General features: G+C 41.2%; 1 protein-coding gene across 1 annotated transcript in view; it reads left to right on the top strand.

Annotated features, from left to right (window-relative positions):
• Positions 1-6: 6 nt before the first annotated feature.
• Positions 7-21,271, top strand: part of PDIA3 (protein disulfide isomerase family A member 3) — a gene marked incomplete at its 5' end in the record, with an annotated part of 42,802 nt that continues 21,537 nt past the window's right edge. Inside the window, 5 exons of the mRNA XM_006162871.3 lie at positions 7-149; positions 5,839-5,917; positions 7,946-8,063; positions 14,119-14,226; positions 17,139-17,268. Coding sequence (XP_006162933.1) covers positions 7-149; positions 5,839-5,917; positions 7,946-8,063; positions 14,119-14,226; positions 17,139-17,268 — 578 coding nt within the window. The remainder of the gene's footprint in view (positions 150-5,838; positions 5,918-7,945; positions 8,064-14,118; positions 14,227-17,138; positions 17,269-21,271) is intronic.

Consider the following 21,271-nt stretch of genomic DNA (forward strand, 5'->3'; position numbering starts at 1 on the left):
GCTCTGTTTCCCGGTGTGGCGCTGCTTCTCGCCGCGGCCCGCCGGGCCGCTGCCTCGGATGTGCTGGAACTCACCGACGACAACTTCGAGAGTCGCGTCTCCGACACGGGCTCTGCGGGCCTCATGCTCGTGGAGTTCTTCGCCCCCTGGTGAGGCCACTCAGCCCGGGCTGGGGAGGGAGGGAAGGCCGGGCTGGGCCGGGGGCGAAAGCTGTTGGGCCTACGCAGCGCCGGCGCTCTCCACCGTTCCAGCGGGCCCCGGCTGCGGCCGGCGGGCTTCCCATCCCCGGGAGGCCGGAGGTGCCCTCCCGGGAGCGACGTCGGCCTAATCGCCTGCGAGCGAGCCCCCACCCGCAATACCCGAAGGCGACCCTCACGCTGGGCCACATCCTTACCTCCGTTCGCTTGCGGCACTTCCTATTTGCGGAGGGTTTCACCATCCCCTCCCCCTTTGATAGGTACCTTTGCAGTTCCTGGGTGAGTCAGTGTTAATGTTCTCCAGCCTGCAGACCCGGCATCCCGGAGCCTTATGGTGGCAGCTAACGTTTCACCAAGTACACCGGGCCTGGGTCCCCCGGGCATTTCCTTCCTTCTTGCCCCACGTCCCACAGTCGTTGGTTTCCATCCAAGGTCAGTCATTCAGTGACTGCAGAGTGATCGAGAGTGCCTTCTTCCAGACAGGCAATGTTTTGTTTATTGCATGGTGTACACTTTCTGCATTAAGCTGATCACCTATGTCACAGCACAGGCAGAGTTCTCTGTCGAGGGGAAAGAACAGGTGAACGAGAATAATGCCATCAGAATCTGTCCAAATGGCCGTTTTAAATTAGGGTCCAAAGAGAAAGTAAGCAATGTTGGAGAAATACTCCACTTCAGGGTGGCTTAAATGGACAAGGGTGTAAGTGCCTCAGGATAGAATGAATTGGAAATGAAAATTTATCTTGAGGGGAAAGGAGAGCAGATAGGTTCCTGGCCCAGTCATCCTGAGTTTTTGTCTTTTTTTAAACCTCCGTATCATTTCTACAGCAAATAATGATTATTTTAATGCTTGGGATAACTCAGTATATCCATGGCAATTGCAAGTACTTAGTTTTTCCCCTCCTGGTACGATGACCCTTAGTTAAGAACTGTTTTCAAAAATACTTGTAAAACAGTGTCTAATTTTTACTTACTCCTGACTCTGCTTCATTCCTCAGGCTCAGCTGACTTTGTTGAGGGTTATTTAGAAGTCCTAGAGTCAAGAACACCTGAATCAGAAAGATGTGCAAGAGGCAGCAAATTTTGTTTTCAACCTTGGGATAGATTTTATGTCCAGAGTAACTCTGTGGCTATTTGAGAGTACCGATTATCCATTATACTTAGTCTTCCTACATCTGTAGAACTCATGTTCACTCCTAGGAGTGTCTTTTCCCAATTATATAACTATGCTGCCAGTTTTGAGGGGGGCGTCACTGGGCTTGTCAGAACTGGTGGTCTTTCCTTGGTGTAGAGTGGTCACGCTGCAGTTAAGAATAGGAATTGCTGGAGAATTGTGGTCCATTAGACTATTAGTTTAAAGCAGAATCATCTTCAATTGAAGGTGTTCTTTGCTACTTAATTATTACACGTGCTTCCTTAAAAAACTACATATCCCATCATGCACTAGAGTACCCCTAGAACTGGGTGGTTCTTGCTGTGGTGTCTGCTTTTCATTGGTCTAGAAAAATAGGGTCATCCTCCCCAAGGCCAGCCGGAAAGAACAGTTTTCTGAATGAGCAGTTTGGAGTCAAGAAAGTCTTCTGTTCATAGTATCCTTATTTCTTTGCATTCAGTTATTTTTAATTTTTTAACACATCAACTGGAACTGTTTTCTTACTGCTGTATTCCTTTATACAAATCAGGAGTACTATTTCACAAGTTAGGAACAATTAGAGAATCGCTAAAAATAAATAAATAAATAAATATCTTTTTTTTTTTTTTAAGAGTAAAATGGGGACCAGCAGGTAGTATGGTGGTTGGGATGCTGGACTTTCACATGGCCAACTACGGTTTGAGTCCCAGACCTGGCAGTTTGCATTCTCATGCTTTCTGGTCCAATTAAAATACAAACAATAATAAAAATAATAGTAAAAAATAAAATTAAACAATTTTTAAGAAGTGAAAGTAAAATGGACCTATTTTGAGCAAGATCCTTTTCTTGTAGGCTTTTTTTTTTTCTCACTTGTTTTACAAGTGAAAGTGAAAGATTTCTTTGTAGTTGACTTGTACACTAACATTTCCACTGTGGAGTTTAAAAATCATTTATGATTTTGAATTTCTGAATTTCTCTGGGAAAATAGGTAGCACTATTTAAATGTTTGATAATTTCTGAAACTTTATTGATCTGTGTTAACTTTAACTCCACAACATCTTATGTTGTAGATTTGTACGATACCCCTAGGGTAGCTTCTGTTTCTAACGTATGAAAAAGACTGTGTGGGTAGTGGAATATTTAATATTTATTTTTATATCTGTTGATTCCTTTACTTGGAATTTCTCCCACTCCTCCAGCTGATCTTCTCAATGTAAGATTTAGCTCAAAAGTTATTTTTTTTCTTCCCTGGACAATTAACTGGTTGTTCCTCTGAGCTGGCACCTAATAATAACTGTCTGTCATCCCTGCCAGGCTCATATTCCTGTAGGGGAAGGAATATATGGATTTTTCTGTCAGAGGTTAATAAAATAGTATTTGGCGCATGGCAGACACACAATGACTGTTGGGTGAATATATGTTGGAATTCATTATTATTGTGCCACCCATGAGGGTAAATGGGATTGTGGGTTTTTGTTTGTTTAGTTTTGCTATATGGCTTGTGCACTCATCGGATAGACACACAGAGTGAGAAATCACTCTCTGGAGGTATGGCCATGCTGCAGTCTGTTCTCCTCCAATCTCCTCTTGGGATTTTGGGCACACATGCCCGGCGTGTTTTTGAGCCACTGGTTCCAGGAACCATGCAATTGGCCATATGAGATCCAGCCACCTTAGCCTCCGTGCCACCTGCCGGCCCCCCGGAATTGTTTGTGTTTTACATCTTCTAAGGGTGAGTGGAAGAGTGGAGGAGCTTTATGATTTTCCTCCCTGCACCAGAGCTCTGTTACTGGTGGGTTTGGAGTAGCCTCCTCTAGCCTCTTTGGTACTCCCTTTGTGCATCCTTGTGGATGTTGCCATTGCTTAGGGCAGTGGTTTTTAGTCCCAGCCTTGCAGTTTACACACCTACCTGCTTACTTCTCAGATTCCTGGAATTCTAGTTCAGTAATCCATGCATACTTTTTTGTTTTAATGCTGCATGGATAATTTTCTCCCAAGTGGGGCATTATCATAACACAGTTTTTTGTTTTTTTCATCCTTTCAAGTTCCTGGGCACCTGGCATGTTATTCAGGCCACCAGGGCTGGAATTGGAATCACAGTCAACTCCGTTGGATCTAGCCCCTATGTACAGCATTTAACTGCTGTGCAATGGTGTAGCCCTTCATAGGTTGATTTTTTTTTTTTCCTTTAAGGTTTTTGCCATAGGGTATGTGTGCTGACAGGGATAGAGAAAAGGAGAGTGAGAATTCACCCCTCAGAGAGAATGGCCATTCTGCACTCTTCTTCAGTTTATAACTGAACTACCAATTTTTAATTTACAATGTGATATTAGATAACAGAGAATATTATGAATAATGCTGTATTTAAAACACAACTAAAATGGCATTGATTGTGAAAGGAACCCTATTCTGTGCCTTACTGAAAAACATGGGTCGTGGAGCAGCAGTAAAATATGGTGTTCTGCCAGGCCAACCCCTGTTCCAGGTTCATGTCCAGAGACCTCCATAGTACACGAGGCATTAGTGTGCCATGATCCAGGATTGACTGGGGCTAGGGATGGATCCTAGCATCAAGATCCTATTGGGGTACCCCATCAGTAGCCTCTTGGTTAAGGAACCCGGATCCCACATGGCTAGCTGTGATTGGAATCCTAGCTCCAGCAGCTTGTAAAACACTTACTGAGCATATGTACATACGTGCCCAAAATTTCTACAGAATAGAGAAATGGAAGAGAAGGGATTGTAGTGTGACCACACCCCACTGGAGGGGGTCCCTTCTCCTTTTCTCTTCTGTCTCTGAGTGCACATGCCCTCTAGCAATTTTTAATTTAAAAAATTATCCTGTTGTGGGTACTGCCATGTTTTTCTCATTTATGAAGAAATAAGTAAACTAAGAAATACTACCATAAAACACTTCCCAATTTGGGGGGGGGGAGTATGCATCTTTGAAACACAGTATAAAGACTATTGGCTATGAAATGTATCTGCTTAAGTTTCTTCCCTTTCTTTCCTTTTGTTTTCTTCCTTTTATTGCTGTCTATAGGGAGGTTACAGAACTCCTCACCTTCTGAAAGTGGTCCCTCTGCAACCCATTGACTTGTGAAAGAAAACGTACAGCTGGTGCTAGCTTTATGCAGATAAGACTATGTTACATGCACACCCATTTCATCTACAGTGTACCTATGGGACTGTTAGGACTTTCTGGGCAGAGGAGCAGGTGCTTCTGGTGGCCCTCTAGGAATAGTATTTTACTTTACATGTTTTAATCAGTTCTCATGGCCAGGTGAACTGTGTGGCTATAAAAGTCAGGCTTGCCTGGGCTGGCTGGTGGTGTGGTGGTTAGGAGCGTTGGACTCCCACATGGCTGAGTACGGTTCGAGTCCTGGACCTGGTGGCTTGCTTTCTCACTTTCTCTCTCTCTCTCTCTCTCTCTCTCTCTCTCTCTCATTTTGTCCCTCTCTGGTCAAATTAAAATAAATAAATATATAACAAAAATAAAGTCCGATTAAAAAAAAATGTCAGGCTTGCCATCAGAGGTATGTCATTTTAATGTATGTTGAAACTGAATTGAAAAGAAAAAGGCCTCCAGTGAACTTCTGGAGGATCTACATGTGTCACATGAGTGCCTCTGGGCCTAGTTCCACTTCCTATCCAAATGGGGCTTCTAGTCATAGGGTCATATTAAAGGAATGGAGAAAAGGTACTTGGTGTTGATTCTTAAAGAGTTAATATTACATCTGGGCCCTCATAACATTTCATACATTATATTTTTAAGAACCCTAGTGCTGGTTTCCTAAGGAAAAAATGTAACTTTGGGGAATGCTGCCAGAGTGGAGCTATTGCTATTTTGTCCTTCTTTTTAGCCTCATTAATTATTCAAAAGGGCTGAGTCCTGCCCCACTGTAATGTGGAACACACTTCTGACTGCAACTTTCAGGACTCAGTTACACTTTTGATTGAGAAAATAGATGTTGGGACCAGCAGTTGGCATAATGGCTATGTCGCTGGACTTCCATGTATTCGATCGCTGTTCAAGTCCCAGACCTTGTGGCTTAAACTCAGACCAGGCACTTGTGCATGCGTGCCCAAGATCCTGAGAGGAGAATGGAGGAGAACGGATTGAGGCGTGGCCATCCCCGGGTGGTGGGGGATGATTTCTCGCTTTCTGTTTCTTTGTCCTTCTGGCGAGTGCACGTGCTCTGTAGCAAAAAAAAAAAAAAAAAAAAAAAAAAAGAGAGAGAGAGAGAGAGAGAGTGGAGCGGTTTTTGCCTCTGTATCGAACCAGTGCTGTACAGTAAGCCTCAGGGTTGACATAGGACCTTTACCTTCAGAGAGCTCTGCTCTACCTTAGTAATAATGAATATTGTTCAGGTAGTATTTTTGCTCATGACTTTTCTGATGACCCAATAGTTTAAATGTAGTATTATACTTGGAGATTCTCCCTAGAGAGACAAAATTAACAAATGTGTAGGATCAAAATGAGAATTTGGCATTTGTATATTTTTATAGGTGTGGACACTGTAAGAGACTTGCCCCCGAGTATGAAGCTGCAGCTACCAGATTAAAAGGAATAGTTCCATTAGCAAAGGTGAGTATAGGTGGATGCTTTAGTATATGAGGCATTTTAAACAGTTGTTTGTAAGCTAATACTCACCTTCTCTATTCTTATGGTGCTAAGAAGAATGAATACTAGTTTCTAGACAGATATACCACTGACTGTTTTATTAATTATAGTTTCAAAAGATGAAAAGTAGTGACGTTAAGGAAATTATTGGCATACGAAGTAAGACATATGGTAAATAAGAATTAAGGGATGAATGTGAAAAGTAAAGAGTAGAGGAAAATTATTACCAAGTAAATGAGTTCCCTAAATCTACCATATAGTAGTTACGATGATGGGAATAGGAAAATGATAGGAGGATATTGATTGGTGTTAACTAATTGGTCAACTGTAAACTTGGTGTTTGTTTTTACCATTAAAGCAATGCTTCCAGAATTTTGTTACCATTCTATAAGAAGCCCATAGTTCTTCCAATCTAAAACTCACATCTTTGCCAGCCTCAAATAAATAGTTCATAAATAATAAGGCTGTCTTTGGAAATTACTTTTAACCCTGATATGTAGCAGCTTGCCATAGAAAAAGTTCAGTCGCAATTTAACTCCTGCCTGTGTGACTTGCATATATGACAAAAGACACATTCATTTTCTGGACCTCAGTTTACCTATCTAGAGCATAAAGATCATACCTCAGAATCTTCTAGATCATACCTCAGAATCTTCTTTTTTTTTTTTTTTTTGGAGCGGTTTTTGCTATAGGGCGTGTGCGCTCACCAGACAGACAGAGAGAGAGAGACAGAAAGCGAGAAATCACCCCCCAAGGGAGATGGCCACGCCGCAATCCCTTCTCCATTCTCCTCTCAGGATCTTGAGCACGCACGCACACGTGCCCAGCGTGAGTTTAAGCCACTGGGTCCAGGACTTGAACCGCGGTAGACTATGTGGGAGTCCAGCGACATAGTCATTATGCCAACTGCTGGTCCCGATGCCTCAGAATCTTCTAAAAGTTGAGATAATATTGGTTTGTTGGAAAAGTCATGATGCATTTTTGCATAGAAAAACACGTCATGACTTTTCCAGCGACCCAATCCATGCAAAGTGCCTCAAGCACGGCCTGGTTCAAAGTAAATGGCCAAAGAGATGAAAATTGTTTCCCTTCTTCCTAATAGGTCTCACTAGATCTGTTGTGCTCTGGTTTGACACAGATTCAGACTAGCTGAGGAAGCATGTACAAATAATCAGTAAATTTGTCGATAACTTCAGATGATTTGCATAATCAAATTTTACCCTGCCCTACCTAAAGGGTATGAATGCCCATCCATACATCTTCTTGATTGTCCTTATCAAAATTAGCCACTGTCGGGAACCAGCAGTTAGCGTAATGGCTATGTCGCTGGACTCCCACGTAGCCGACCGTGGTTCGAGTCCCGGACCCGGTGGCTTAAAACTCATGCCGGGCATGTGTGCATGTGTGCCCAAGATCCCGAGAGGAGAATGGAGGAGAAGGGATTGCGGCATGACCATCCCCCCTGGGGGGTGATTTCTCGCTTTCTGTCTCTATGTCTCTCTCTGTCTGTCTGGTGAGTGCATGCTCCCTATAAGCGAAAACCTCTCAAAAAAAAAATTTTTTTTTTTAAAAGTTAGCCACTGTTAATAATTTAAGTGATTTATTTCCCACATGTTCTTCACTTTAATAGTACAGTCTCCAAAAGCAAAATTTAAATAGTTATTTTTGCAACTGGCATGAGGCATAAGAATCTAAGTCTTTAAAAAAATTTCTTAAGCATTTTCTGAAATTAGGCAAGCGCTAGTCTGCCTTTAAAGTCTCACATCATGTGTGTGAAGAATTACTTGACCCTCTTATGATTTGGCTAATCCCAGTATTTTGGGAATGTAAGAACCTACATGAGCCTGGTTGGTGGTCTGTGCTTACAGTCCCAGCAGGAGGCTGAGGTCAGAGGGATAACAACATGGCGAGACTCTGTCTCAGAAATAAAAACAATGAAAGCTCTAGCAGGTATTTGGATAATAAAAAGAGTTTGTGTATTCTAATCTTTAGGTCGATTGCACTGCCAACACGAATACTTGTAATAAGTATGGGGTCAGTGGTTATCCAACCCTGAAGATATTTAGAGATGGTGAAGAAGCTGGGGCTTATGATGGACCTAGGACTGCTGGTAAGGATCCTCTTACACTCTGGAAATTTAATTTGTTAAGTACATTTTTCTTTGTAGCAGAAACATGAAAATGTGTTTCTCTATACAATATACTTTCAGTCTTAAAGATACCTCATCTAGGAGACCTGCAGGTGGTGTGGTGGTTGAGGCGCTAGACACTCCCACATGGCTGACCAGACCTAGTGGCTTCCTTTCTCACTTTCTCTCTCTCTATCTCTCTCTGGTCAAATTAAAATAAATGAATGAGTAAATAAAATTAAAAATAAATGAATATTTTTAAAAAAAGAAAAGATACCTTATCGGGACCAGCAGTTAGCGTAATGGCTATGCCTCTGGATTCCCACATAGTCAACCACGGTTCGAGTCCCAGACCCAGTGGCTTAAACTCACGCCGGGCATGTGTGCGTGCATGCATACCCAAGATCCCGAGAGGAGAATGGAGGAGAAGGGATTGCAGCGTGGCCATCCCCCTTGGGGGGTGATTTCTCGCTTTCTGTCTCTCTATCTCTGTCTGGTGAACGTACACGCCCTATAGCAAACACCTCTCCAAAAACAAAAAAGATACCACCTTATCTAAGAGATCAGTTTGGTGGATGTTAAAAGACTTCTTCAAATGAACTGATTATGTAGGTAGTACAGAAAATAGTTGAACTATAAGGTCAGGTAGGCATTTTTCATTTGACAAATATTTACTGAGTACTTACTCTGCCGGATATTCTAAATACAATAGGTGTTGGTATTGGCAAACAGAGTAGACAAGGTCCCAATTCTTGTCGAGTTTACATTTTGGAAGATTAGGAGGAGAAAGCAACAAAGAAGTTTTTTTTTATAATAAAGCCAGGCTCTATAGTTTCAGCTACTTGAGAGGCTGAGGAAGGAGGATCCCTGTCTAAAAAAAGATAATCATCTCATACTCATTTGGATGGCTATCAAAACAAACAAACAAACAAAAACAGAGTATGCTTAGCTGCTGTGGCATAGTGGTAATGGTAATCAAGAGCCTTGCAAGACTGAAAGCCATGTGGCCTTCTGTGGGTTTGGATCTCTGAGTCGGCCTGAAAGAATTCCAAGTTCACGCATAGGTGTCCAGAATCCTGAGAAATGGGCAAAGGGAATTGCAGTGTGACGAGACCCTGCTGAGAGTGTTTATCTTTCACATGCATTCACTACTTTCTCTCTCTCTCTCTTTTTTTTTTTGAGAGAGAGATTTTTGCTATAGGTTACATGTGCTCATTAGAGAGAGAGAGAGTGAGAAATCACTCCCTGGGTTGGTGGCCACATCATAATCCTATTTCCCCCATTTTCGTCTCAGGACCTCATGCATGCATGGACATAGGCCTGACGTGAGTTTTAAGCCACCAAGTCCAGGACTTGGACCATAGTTGACCACATGAGAGTCCATTGCCCTCAACCACTGTGCCACCTGCTCCCTTTAAAAGGTACCCCAGGCACACTACCTTTAAAAAAAACAAAGCAGAAAAAACACAAGCGTTGGCAAGGATGTAGAGAAGAAACTGGGACCTTCGTGCACTATCAGAAATGTAAAATGGTGCTGTCACTATGGAAAACAGTGGTATTTCCTTAAACAATAATTTAGCGTATAATCTAGAAATTTCACCTCTGGGTATAACCCAAAAGAATTGAAAGCAGGATCTTGAAGAAATAGTCATATATACATGTTCATACAGCATTATTTTCAGTAGTCAAAAGATAGAAGTAACGCAAATGTCCATTGATGGATGGACAAATAAAATTTGTTGTGTATAGAATATTATTCAGCCTTTCAAAGGAAAAAATTCTTGATACGAACTACAGTACAGATAAACCTTGAAGACATGCTAAATGGACCAAGTCAGTCACAAATAGCAAATACTATTTGATTCTACTTAATCTGAGGAACCTACAGTAGTCAAATTTATAGCGACAGCAGAAAGGTGGTTGTAATGGGCTGGGAGAGAGGGAAGAAGAAGTAGTGTATGGGTAGAGTTTTAGTTTTACAAGATGTAAATAGTTCTGGAGGGCTGGTCCCGTGGCATAGTGGTCATGCTCTGCTCAAAAGAATGGATCCCAGGGCCACCAGGTGGCATGTTGGTTAAGGGCACTGAACTCTCACAAAGAATGGATCCATGGGCGCAGCACATGGTGTAGTGGTTATGTCACTAGACTTCCACATGGTTGACCACAGTTTGAGTCCCGGACCCAGTGGCTTCATAAATCACCCCAGGCACATGTATGTGCATGTCCAAGGTCCCAGGAGAAGATGGGGAAGGGATTGCAGCGTAGCCATCCTCCCTGGCGGATAATATCTCACTTTCTCTCTCACTGTCTCTGTCTCTGGAGCACACACGCCTCTTTAAAAAAAAAAAAGTGGATCTCATATGGCAACAACAGTTTAAATCCCAATTCTAGTTGGCTTGAAACACAATGGGCTTGTGTGTAAATGCTCAAGATTTGCTGGACTAGAGGACTAAAGGAAGAGGGGATAGGAGTGTGACCAGACCCTGTGAAGGTTGCATATGTCTCTCTTTCTGTCTCTCTCTCATACACACAATCTCATGAATAAAGAATGTCTCTGTGGGACCGGCAGATGGCATAATGGTTACGTTATTGTTTCTTGGGTGAGCACATGTGCCCTATAGTAAAAATCTCTCTATTAAAAAAGAAAAGAGACTGGCAGGTGGCGTGGTGGCTAAGGGTGCTGGGGGTCCCACATGGCCGACCGTTGTTCAAGTCCTGGACCTGGTGGCTTGCTTTCTCGCTTTCTCTCTCTCTCTTCCTCTCCAGTCAGATTGGAATGGATGAATAAATAAAGTTAAATAAAAATAATTCTTTGGGGAAAAAAGAAAGAAAAGGAAAGGGACTGGCAGGTGGCATGGTGGTTAAAGGTGCTGGATTCCCACATGGCTGACTATAATTCAAGTCCTGGACCTGATGGCTTTCTTCCTCACTCCCCCCTCCCCCCGCCCCTCTCTAGTCAAATTAAAACAAACAAATAAATAAGTAAAATGATTTTTTAAAAAAAGAAAAAACAGTTGGAGATTAGTTGTACAGCAATGTGAGTATACTTAATGCTGTGGAGCTGTTTACTTTAAAATGGTTTAAATGGTGGATTTTATATTATTTTATGTATATCTTATCACAGAAATGAAGTCAGGACCAGGTGGTGGCAGGTGGTAGTGTAGCTGTACCCACATGGAAGGGTTCTTGGGTTTATGTCCCAGGATTTCGCTGAGCAAAACTATATGCATGTGCATGTCCATAATCTGGGCTAGGAACCCTAACTGGAATGCCTGCCCCTCCCTTCTCTTGGGTGTTTGTGATGTGTGCATGCACGCACATCTGCCTGTCTCAGAAGAAATAAACTTAAAAATATAAAGTAAAAAATATGTGTGTATTATATGAATTCAGTTAGCAATAAGAGCATTAAAAAAGAAAAATAAATAAATGATGTGATAGTAATTGGGGTGGAAGAACCCATGATTAGAGTGATCAGGAAAGCAGTCTTCGCACTGAGACATAAATGATAGCAAGGAGCCAGACATGAGAAGATCTTGGCCACAGAGTTTCCGGCAGAGGGAAAGCAGGTACAAAAAGACCTTGATGTGTAACTGAACTTGAAGTGTTCAAAGGACAGAAAGACCACGTGGTTAGAGTATGATCAGGATAAGAGATAACATTTGAGAGGTAAGTGGGATCCGTTGGTGCTCCTAATTGATGAGGAAAAAAATATTCTTATATGAGGAAAGACAGTTTTATCTTACATTTTTCAAATAATCAAGCACACATTAGCTTGTCGTGATGGAAAGCTAAGAGGAAAGGGGTTGAGTTGGGGGTTTTAAGAGACAGCATTTTTTAGTGTATGTATTGCTATTCATATATAAAGCCCTGCATGACATTGGCCCTACCTGTGATCTCAAGACTGACCTCAGTACCTTTGCCTGGGCTGTATTCATAGCCTGAAATGATCTTCCCCCGTGCTTGCATTTTATAAACTTTAAGTGTGCTTACAAATCTTGTTTGATTTGTTTAACCTATTGATAAAACCCTTCCACTGGGAGTTGAGGAAAATGTTTAAAGGGAAGAAAAAAAATCTGTGAAAAGATAAGGAAAAGAAGTCCCTTAGAAATGCAAAATAGGGGACCAGCAGGTGTGTGGTGGTTAAGGCACTGGACTCCCACTAGGCCAGCCTTGATCCAGACCTGGAGGCATGTGCGTGCATACCCAAGATCCCAGAAGGATAATGGAGAAGGGATTGTGGTGTGGTCATACCTCCTGGAGGGTGATTTCACACTTTCTCTCTGTCTCTGTCTCTCTTTAGTGAGTGTAAGTGCCCTATGGCAAAAACCTAAAGAAAAAAATGCAAAACAGGCTCAATCATGTTGAAAGAGTTAAATGGTAATGTGCCTTCTGCAGCTAGCAAATCATTAGAGAACACAGGAAGAGGAGCTCATGGAGGTGGAAGACTGTCACTGCCTCTGGCCTATGAGCATTTCGAGCCTAGGAATGGATTCAGTGGACTCTTAAGGAGAAAGTACAATTAATGGTCTATCAACTAGGCTTAGGAGATTAAAATATATACATATATTTTTTTATATGTGGTTATTTTAACTCTTTGGCTTAACTAGCCTGTTGTTCCTCAATAAGAAAATGTGCTTATGACAGGATGCTATTCATGGTATGATCTGACCTATACATAGCTAAACTCTCATACAAGCTAACAAATCACTGCATTTTCTGCTTTAAAAATGGAAGGCTAGGGCCAGCAGGTAGTTTGGTGGTTAAGGTGCTGGATCCCACGTGGGCAACTTTGTGATTTGAGTCCCAGACCTGGTGGCTTGAGAGAGATGTCAGGCGCATGTGCATGCATGCCCAAAGTCCTGGGAGGAGAGTAGAGGAGAAGGGATGTGACATAGCTATACCCCCTGGGTGGTGGTTTCTTTTTCTTTCTCTCTCTCTCCAGAGGGCATGTACCCTATAGCAAAAACCTAAAAAAAGCAAAAACTAACAAAAATGGAAGGCTACATATGCTTCTTTATGGTTCTTGAGAATAAGGATGTATCTAGTCATATAATTTATTTGAAAAACAGATGTTTATTGGAATTTTTATGTATTTGGCACTATTCTTAGAGCTAAGGACGGATCAGAGAGCAAAACAAAAATCTCTTGCCATATAGAATTTACTTGGAAGTGGAGAGAGAGGAGACAAAAATAACAGATAAACTTCTGGGGAGGAAAGTTTAACTATCACAAATGCATGTGCCCTTTGACCCCACTGAATCCACTTCTAGGAGTTTCCTCTGTGTATATACAGTACTCTATCATGTGCAAAATGATATCAATACCAGGTATTTATCACATAATTTTTACAACGTGAGATTAGAAATGAATGTCCATCAATTGTGGCTGATTAAATTATGACACATTCAGGACCAGCAGTTAATGTAATGGCTATGTCACTGGACTCCCACATAGTCAACCACGGTTCGAGTCCCAGACCCAGTGGCTTAAACTCATGCTGGGCGTGTGTGCGTGTGTGCCCAAGATCCCAAGAGGAGAAAGGAGGAGAAGGGATTGCAGTGTGGCCATCCCCCCTGGGGGGTGATTTCTCGCTTTCTGTCTCTGTCTTTCTCTGTCTTTCTGGCGAGAGCGCACCCTATAGCAGAAACCTCTCCAAAAAAAAAAAAAAAAAGACACATTCAATGCAATGTGAATACTGCACAGCCATAATAAAAGGTTGACATAGCTCTTTATGTATGTTGACCTAAGTTATCTCTAAACTGTGTTAAGTGACAAAAATAAAATAAAGAACATCGTTTGTATATGCTGCCGTTTTGAAGATTAAAAAATAATTTAAAATATGGAATTATCAATTTTTGCATAAAATGGAAAGATATACTAAAACTGAAATCATATACCGTAGGGAAGAAACTGAGTGACTAGGAACAAGGGGGGGAAGAAATACCTTTTAGTACTCTTTGAATTTGAATCATGAATATTTACCATCTCCAAAATTATATATGAATTGTATTGCTCTAACTTATATTTTGACTTCTAGATGGAATTGTCAGCCACCTGAAGAAGCAGGCGGGACCAGCTTCAGTTCCTCTCAAGAATGAGGAAGAATTTAAGAAGTTTATTAGTGACAAAGATGCCGCTGTAGTGGGTAAGTAGCAGATACTTAATTATACCACAGAATTATTAACTTGATTTCAAAAATCCTCCATGTCTGGGAAAACCACAAAGTTAATAGTTTAGGAACACTTGGGGCAATTGAAGAAACAACTGACAGAATTAGATCTATATTACTATAATGTGGGGAAATTGTTGTGCTATTTGCATGGGTATCTGTTCTTATGGATATAAAGGTTTAATTTCAGGTATGGTGGTTGGGGCAGCTTGATCCCATTTGGCTGACTGCTCAGTTCCAGTCTTGGACCCAGTGACTTGAAAAACACAGTGGTCACATGTGTGTGTGTACCTAGAATTCTGAGAGGTGAAGAGATTATAGCATGATTACCCCCCTCTTGAGGGTGACTTTCTACTTTCACTTTCTAGTGAGTGCACACGCCCTATAGCAAACTTATTTAAAAAAAAAAAAGAAAGAAAGAAAGAAAGAAACATGGGGCTGGTAGGCAGCATGGTAGTTAGGTGCTAGACTCCCACATGGCTGACCATGGTTCGAGTCCCAGACCTGGTGGTTTGCTCTTTCACTTTCTCTTTCTCTCTGTGTGTGTCTTTCTGGTCACATTTAAAAGTAATAATAAATAAAATAAAATGGAGGCTGGCAAGTGGTTTGGTGATTAAGGATGCTAGACTTACACATGGCCAGCTCTGGTTCAAGTCCCAGACCTGGCATTTTGCTTTCTCTCTCTCTCTCTCTCTCTCTTTCTCTCACTCTATCCCACTCTAGTCAAATTGAAATAAATAAATGAATGAATAAATAAAGTTAAATAAAATAATTTAAAATAAAATAAATTTTTTTTAAAAAAAAGAAAAAAGCAAGTAAGTTCATTTAAGGGATTATTACAGGAATATCTCTATCTTTTTCTGTTGCTTCTTTAAAAAAATCTTAACTGGGGCTGCAAGTGGCATGGTGGTTAAAGGTGCTGGACTCCCACATGGCCGACCACAGTTTGAATCCCAGACCTGGTGGCTTGCTTTCTCACTTTCTTTCTCTCTCTTTCTATGGTCAAATTAAAATAAATGAATGAATAAATAAAATTTTTTTTAAATCTTAACTCATAATAGGGTAGTTAAAATGGAAAATCAGGTTTTAAGATAGGAAGATACAAGTAAATTATAACTATCTGCTATTTTCACAATAATAAGAGAATTTAATATTTAAGGTTATATTGCTAGGATTTGTCTTGTATTTTACACCAATCTGCTTTTTTGGTGTTATAATACCTCGTTTTATTCTTTAAATAACATGAGCCAATTAAATGCATTCTGCACTGTAGGTGTTCTTTGTTCTGGGTTTTTAAGTGTGATATATGATACATATGACTAAAAGGTAAATTTAGGGATAGCCAGTGACGTGTTGGTTGGCTGGATTGCACATGGCTGGCTGTGTGCTTCAAGTCTTGGACTTGGCAGCTTGAGACACTCAAGAGTGTTTGTGTGCCTAGAATCCCAAAGGGAGACTGGAGGAGAGGGGATTGCAAGGCTATCTCCTACCCAACCCCCTGGGGGGTGATTGCTCACATACACACACACCCTTAAGCTGTCTCTCCAGCAAGTGCACACACCTATAGCAAATTAAGAAAAAAAGTAAATTTAAACGTATAAGCTATATTTGTGCTTCTTGTAATCTCCTAATTACTGTAATAAAACTGACTTTTTTAGCAGTAGATGGTTTATTATTTAAATTGACTAAAAGATACTCTTACCTGGATTTTATTAAGTCTGTATATTTTATATGGAGTTAACCATAAGCAGGCTTTTTTAAAAAATAATTGTTTAATTTTATTTATTCATTCAATTATTTTAATTTGACCAGAGAGATGGGGGGGGAGGGGGGCTAAGAAAGCAAGCTGCCAGGTCCAGGACTTGAACCATGATCAACCATGTGGGAGTCCAACACCTCAACCACCATGCCACCTGCCAGCCCCAAATAGGCATTTACTAATCATTTATATTTCAGTCATTTTTCTAGACTTGAAGTTCTAAAAATAAGACATAAAAAGGAAAAATAGTGATTTAATTTATTTTTACATATTGTCCTAATTTAATGCTTCTGATAACTGAAATAGCCTCCTTGAAACTAAGAAGTTATGCAATTTGCACCAAATTATACCACCGTCAGAAAGAAAACGACTTGGGACTAGCAGTTGGCATAATGACTATGTTGCTGGACTCCCATGTAATCGACCGCAGTTCGAGTCCCAGACCCAGTGGCTTAAACTCACGTTGGGCATGTGTGTGGGCATGCCCAAGATCCCTAGAGGAGAATGGAGGAGAAGGGATTGCGGTATGACCATCCCCCCAGGGGGGTGATTTCTCACTGTCTGTCTTTCCTGGTGATTGCAGTTTTTTGCCCTATAGCAAAAACCTCTCAAAAAAAAAGTAGAGTCCAGCACCCTTCACCACTCCACCTGCCAGCCCCCCTTTCTTTTAAAAGTAGAGGAAGAATTTTCATTCTAAATACTGTTTCAAATACTCACGATAGTATGGCAAAGCAGAGCTGATCCTCCTACCTGTCTTACTTTGCTTATCTGCTGTAATTCAATAAAGGCTTTGAAAAACCAAGGAATTTATAAAAGTTTGGGACCTGACCCCATAGTTCAGTGGTTAAGAGAGTCAGATCCCACATGGCCAACCACAGTTCAAATCCTGTCCCCAAAAGTTTGGAGGGAAATAAAGAAAAATACTGGTGATGTATACGGATGTGCCCCAGATCCCAACAGGGTACACAAATTGGAAGAGAAAGGATTGTGGCATGGTCATGCCCTGTTGAGGATTTCTTTTCTCTCTGTGGTGAAATATGCACCCTCTAACAATTTAAAGCAAAATTAAACGTTCTGATTTCCTCTGTGCTTAATTGCTTCTTCCCTGTGTTTGACATTTTCTATATAGGTTTCTTCCAAGATTTATTCAGTGAAGAGCACGCTGAGTTTCTAAAAGCAGCCAGCAATTTGAGGGATAACTACCGATTTGCACACACCAATATTGAGTCGCTGGTAAACGAGTATGACGATAATGGCAAGTAAGTAACTTACTTGAATGCCCTTATAAATCTCTGGACCAAGTGCTGTTGTTGGGTGAACTGGTAGGATTTATTGGTTTTCCCAGAAGGTTTATTGAGCACTTGCTAGGCTTTAAGTCAAGTACTGGAAATTATTGCTGCTTTTGAGGGGCATCCAATAGAGGGAGCCGGTAAATATAGTAAATATATGTAAAAATATATGAGTATTATGATAGAAATACATACAAGGTGTGTTAGGAGTACAAAGAAAGAGTGATTTTTTTTTCTTCTTTTGGAGTGATGAGTAGTGTCAAAAAATCTTGGAGGAGGTGACTTTTTAAAAATTATTTAATTTTATAGAGTCATTGAAAAAGTCATGACATATTTTTTCTATGGAAAAATGCATTATGACTTTCTGACAACCTAATATTATTTCCTCATTTTAACACAGAGAAGTAAAGTAATATGGTTAGATGGGAGTTAGCAGGTGGCATGGTGGTTACAGCACTGGACACTCACATGGCTGACTGGTTGACCATGGTTCAAGTCCCAGGCTTGGTGGCTTGCTTTCTCTCTCTCTCTTTGGTGAGGGCATGTACCCTACAATAAAAAATTAAAAAGAAACAATAATAATAAAACTGAGTAAGTCTTTTTTTTTTTTAAGAGAAAAAATAAGGTAATACGTCTAGCTTCTCACAGGTGGTAAGAGGCAGAACTAAGATGTGAACTTAGCCTGGCTTCATGGGCTGCACCTGTGGTGCAGTGGTTAGGCTCAGTGCATAAGGAGCTGAATCCCACATTGGCCAACAGTGATTGAAATTCCAGCTCTGGCAGCTTGAAAAAGCATGTCGTATGTGCCTGAAGCCCTGACAGGATAGGAAAAATGGAGGGAAAGGGATTACATCATCACCATGCTCCACTGGGAAGGAGGGTGCTTTCTTTCTCTCTCTGGCACCTGCATGAGTCTTCTGGTGATTTAAAAAAAAAAAAAAGAAAGAAAATATGGCTTCAAAGTTAGTAGGCTTGACCACTATGCTTTGCTACCTCTTAGATTGAGAAGCACTGAATATATAAATGGGTGTGGAGCCATTTGTGACTTGGGAGCAAACATTCCATATAACCACACTGGTAGCCTTTGATTTGTTAACTGTGGCCACTTCTCAGGCTGATCCTGAAATCTTACTGAAAAGACCTTATGGGAAGGGTTTTTTTTTTTGGGGGGGGGGGGGGGGTTTTTTTTTTTTTTTTTTTTTTTGCTATAGGGCACGTGTGCTTGCCAGAAAGACAGAAAGACTGGGAGACAGAGAGCAAGAAATCACCCCCCAGGGGGGACGGCCATACCACAATCCCTTCTCCTCCATTCTCCTCTCGAGATCTTGGGCACGCACACACACGTGCCCAGCGTGAGTTTAAGCCACCAGGTCCGGGACTCGAACTGCAGTCAACTACACAAGAGTCCAGCAACATAGCCATTACATTAACTGCTGGTCCCATGAAGTTTATAACTTTAATTAAGTTGAACTTTTTTCTTCCATGGATTGTGCTTTTGGCTTTTCGATGTTGTGTCTAAAATGTCACTGCCAAATCCAAGATGACCTAGATTTTGTTCCTGCATTATCTTCTAGGAGTTTTATAGTTTTGTTTTATAGTTTGGTCCATCATGTATTTTGAATTACTTTTTGTGAAAGGTGTAAGATGTGTCTTCTTAATGTGGCTGAGTAGTTGTTTCAGTACCATTTGTTGAAAAGATGACCATTTTTTCATTGGAACTTCTGCCTTAAAATTTATTTTTGAAGGTCTATTTCTTGTATGAGAGTGACAGACAGGAGGGAGGGAGAGATAAGCACCTTCACCAAGGTCTCACACCATGGTCTACTCCCCTGCCCACCAGCCTTCTCAGCTAACCAGGTTCAGGAGTGCTCATGGCTGGTGCATAAATTGACCAGGAGACTGAGCTTGTGACCCTCACATAGATCCAACATCATCTGGGCAGTGTGTTACTGCTGTGCCACCAAGCAGGCCTTCTGCTCCTTTATCAAGACCAGTTGAGCTATTTTCCTATTGATCTACCTGTCCATTCTTTGGCAATGACATGCTGCCTGGTTACTCTAACTTTATTCTACCTCTTGGAATTTGGCAGTGTCAGCTCTTTTGTTGTCTCCTTTGCTGCCCTATTCTGCACATCTACCACATATTAGATTATCGAGGTTCACTTCTGTTGTGTATCCTTTCATGTTTGGTTCAGGAATGAGTTCATCTAAAAGTTTTCTCATTTTGTCCCATTCAGAGGACTATCGAGTGTGTGTGGACACTACGATGTCTAAACTTTGACTGAAGGTTTATTCTCATAATTTACATTCAAAGAAGTTTTCTCCACATGAAATCCTGATTACTTTAAGTATTGAACACTATAAACTTCCCTAGAGTAGTCACGTGCATAGTTTCAATCAGCATAGATTTTCTGATTTATGACTGAGTTTCAGTAAAGGATTTCCCACATTTCTACATTTATGGTTTTTTTGGTGACTGATAAATGCTGGCTTCAAAGTTAAGTCCTCGCCCACACTACATTCTTCATGGTGCTGTCCACTGCAGAGTCTCTGGTGGGTCACCAGATTGAACCACAACAAACTCTTTGCTGTACTCTTCATACCCATAGGGTCTTCCTCCAGTGCAGTCTCTGATATTTAACACGGCTATCACAACACTTCAAGGTTTTGCCATATAAACAACATATTGGGTCATCAGAAAAGTCACGATGCATTTTTGCATAGAGAAACATACAAAAAAATACGTCATGACTTTTCCAATGACCCACCAGAAACAGCTCCTGCCCAAATGAACTTGCTAATGTATAATGAGACCTGAGCTTATGCAGAAGGCCTCCCACATTGAAGATATCTACAAGGGTTTTCTGATGTCTGACCAGATAATTCCAGTGATTGCCATGCTCTTTTTTTCTCATAGGACTCTTCAGAATGGCTCTGCCATTTAATGAGACTTGGGTTTACACTGAAGGTCTTTCCAGGCTGAGGACACTAAGGACTTCCCTTCAGTTTTTTTTTTTTTTTTTTTTTTTTTTTTTAAACTTCAGTAGTCAAAAGATAGAAGTAACGCAAATGTCCATTGATGGATGGACAAATAAAATTTGTTGTGTATAGAATATTATTCAGCCTTTCAAAGGAAAAAATTCTTGATACGAACTACAGTACAGATAAACCTTGAAGACATGCTAAATGGACCAAGTCAGTCACAAATAGCAAATACTATTTGATTCTACTTAATCTGAGGAACCTACAGTAGTCAAATTTATAGCGACAGCAGAAAGGTGGTTGTAATGGGCTGGGAGAGAGGGAAGAAGAAGTAGTGTATGGGTAGAGTTTTAGTTTTACAAGATGTAAATAGTTCTGGAGGGCTGGTCCCGTGGCATAGTGGTCATGCTCTGCTCAAAAGAATGGATCCCAGGGCCACCAGGTGGCATGTTGGTTAAGGGCACTGAACTCTCACAAAGAATGGATCCATGGGCGCAGCACATGGTGTAGTGGTTATGTCACTAGACTTCCACATGGTTGACCACAGTTTGAGTCCCGGACCCAGTGGCTTCATAAATCACCCCAGGCACATGTATGTGCATGTCCAAGGTCCCAGGAGAAGATGGGGAAGGGATTGCAGCGTAGCCATCCTCCCTGGCGGATAATATCTCACTTTCTCTCTCACTGTCTCTGTCTCTGGAGCACACACGCCTCTTTAAAAAAAAAAAAGTGGATCTCATATGGCAACAACAGTTTAAATCCCAATTCTAGTTGGCTTGAAACACAATGGGATTGTGTGTAAATGCTCAAGATTTGCTGGACTAGAGGACTAAAGGAAGAGGGGATAGGAGTGTGACCAGACCCTGTGAAGGTTGCATATGTCTCTCTTTCTGTCTCTCTCTCATACACACAATCTCATGAATAAAGAATGTCTCTGTGGGACCGGCAGATGGCATAATGGTTACGTTATTGTTTCTTGGGTGAGCACATGT

This window comes from Tupaia chinensis, unplaced genomic scaffold (genome assembly GCF_000334495.1).
Source record: "Tupaia chinensis unplaced genomic scaffold, TupChi_1.0 Scaffold141044_1, whole genome shotgun sequence".
In the NCBI taxonomy this organism is placed as follows: Eukaryota; Metazoa; Chordata; class Mammalia; order Scandentia; family Tupaiidae; genus Tupaia; species Tupaia belangeri.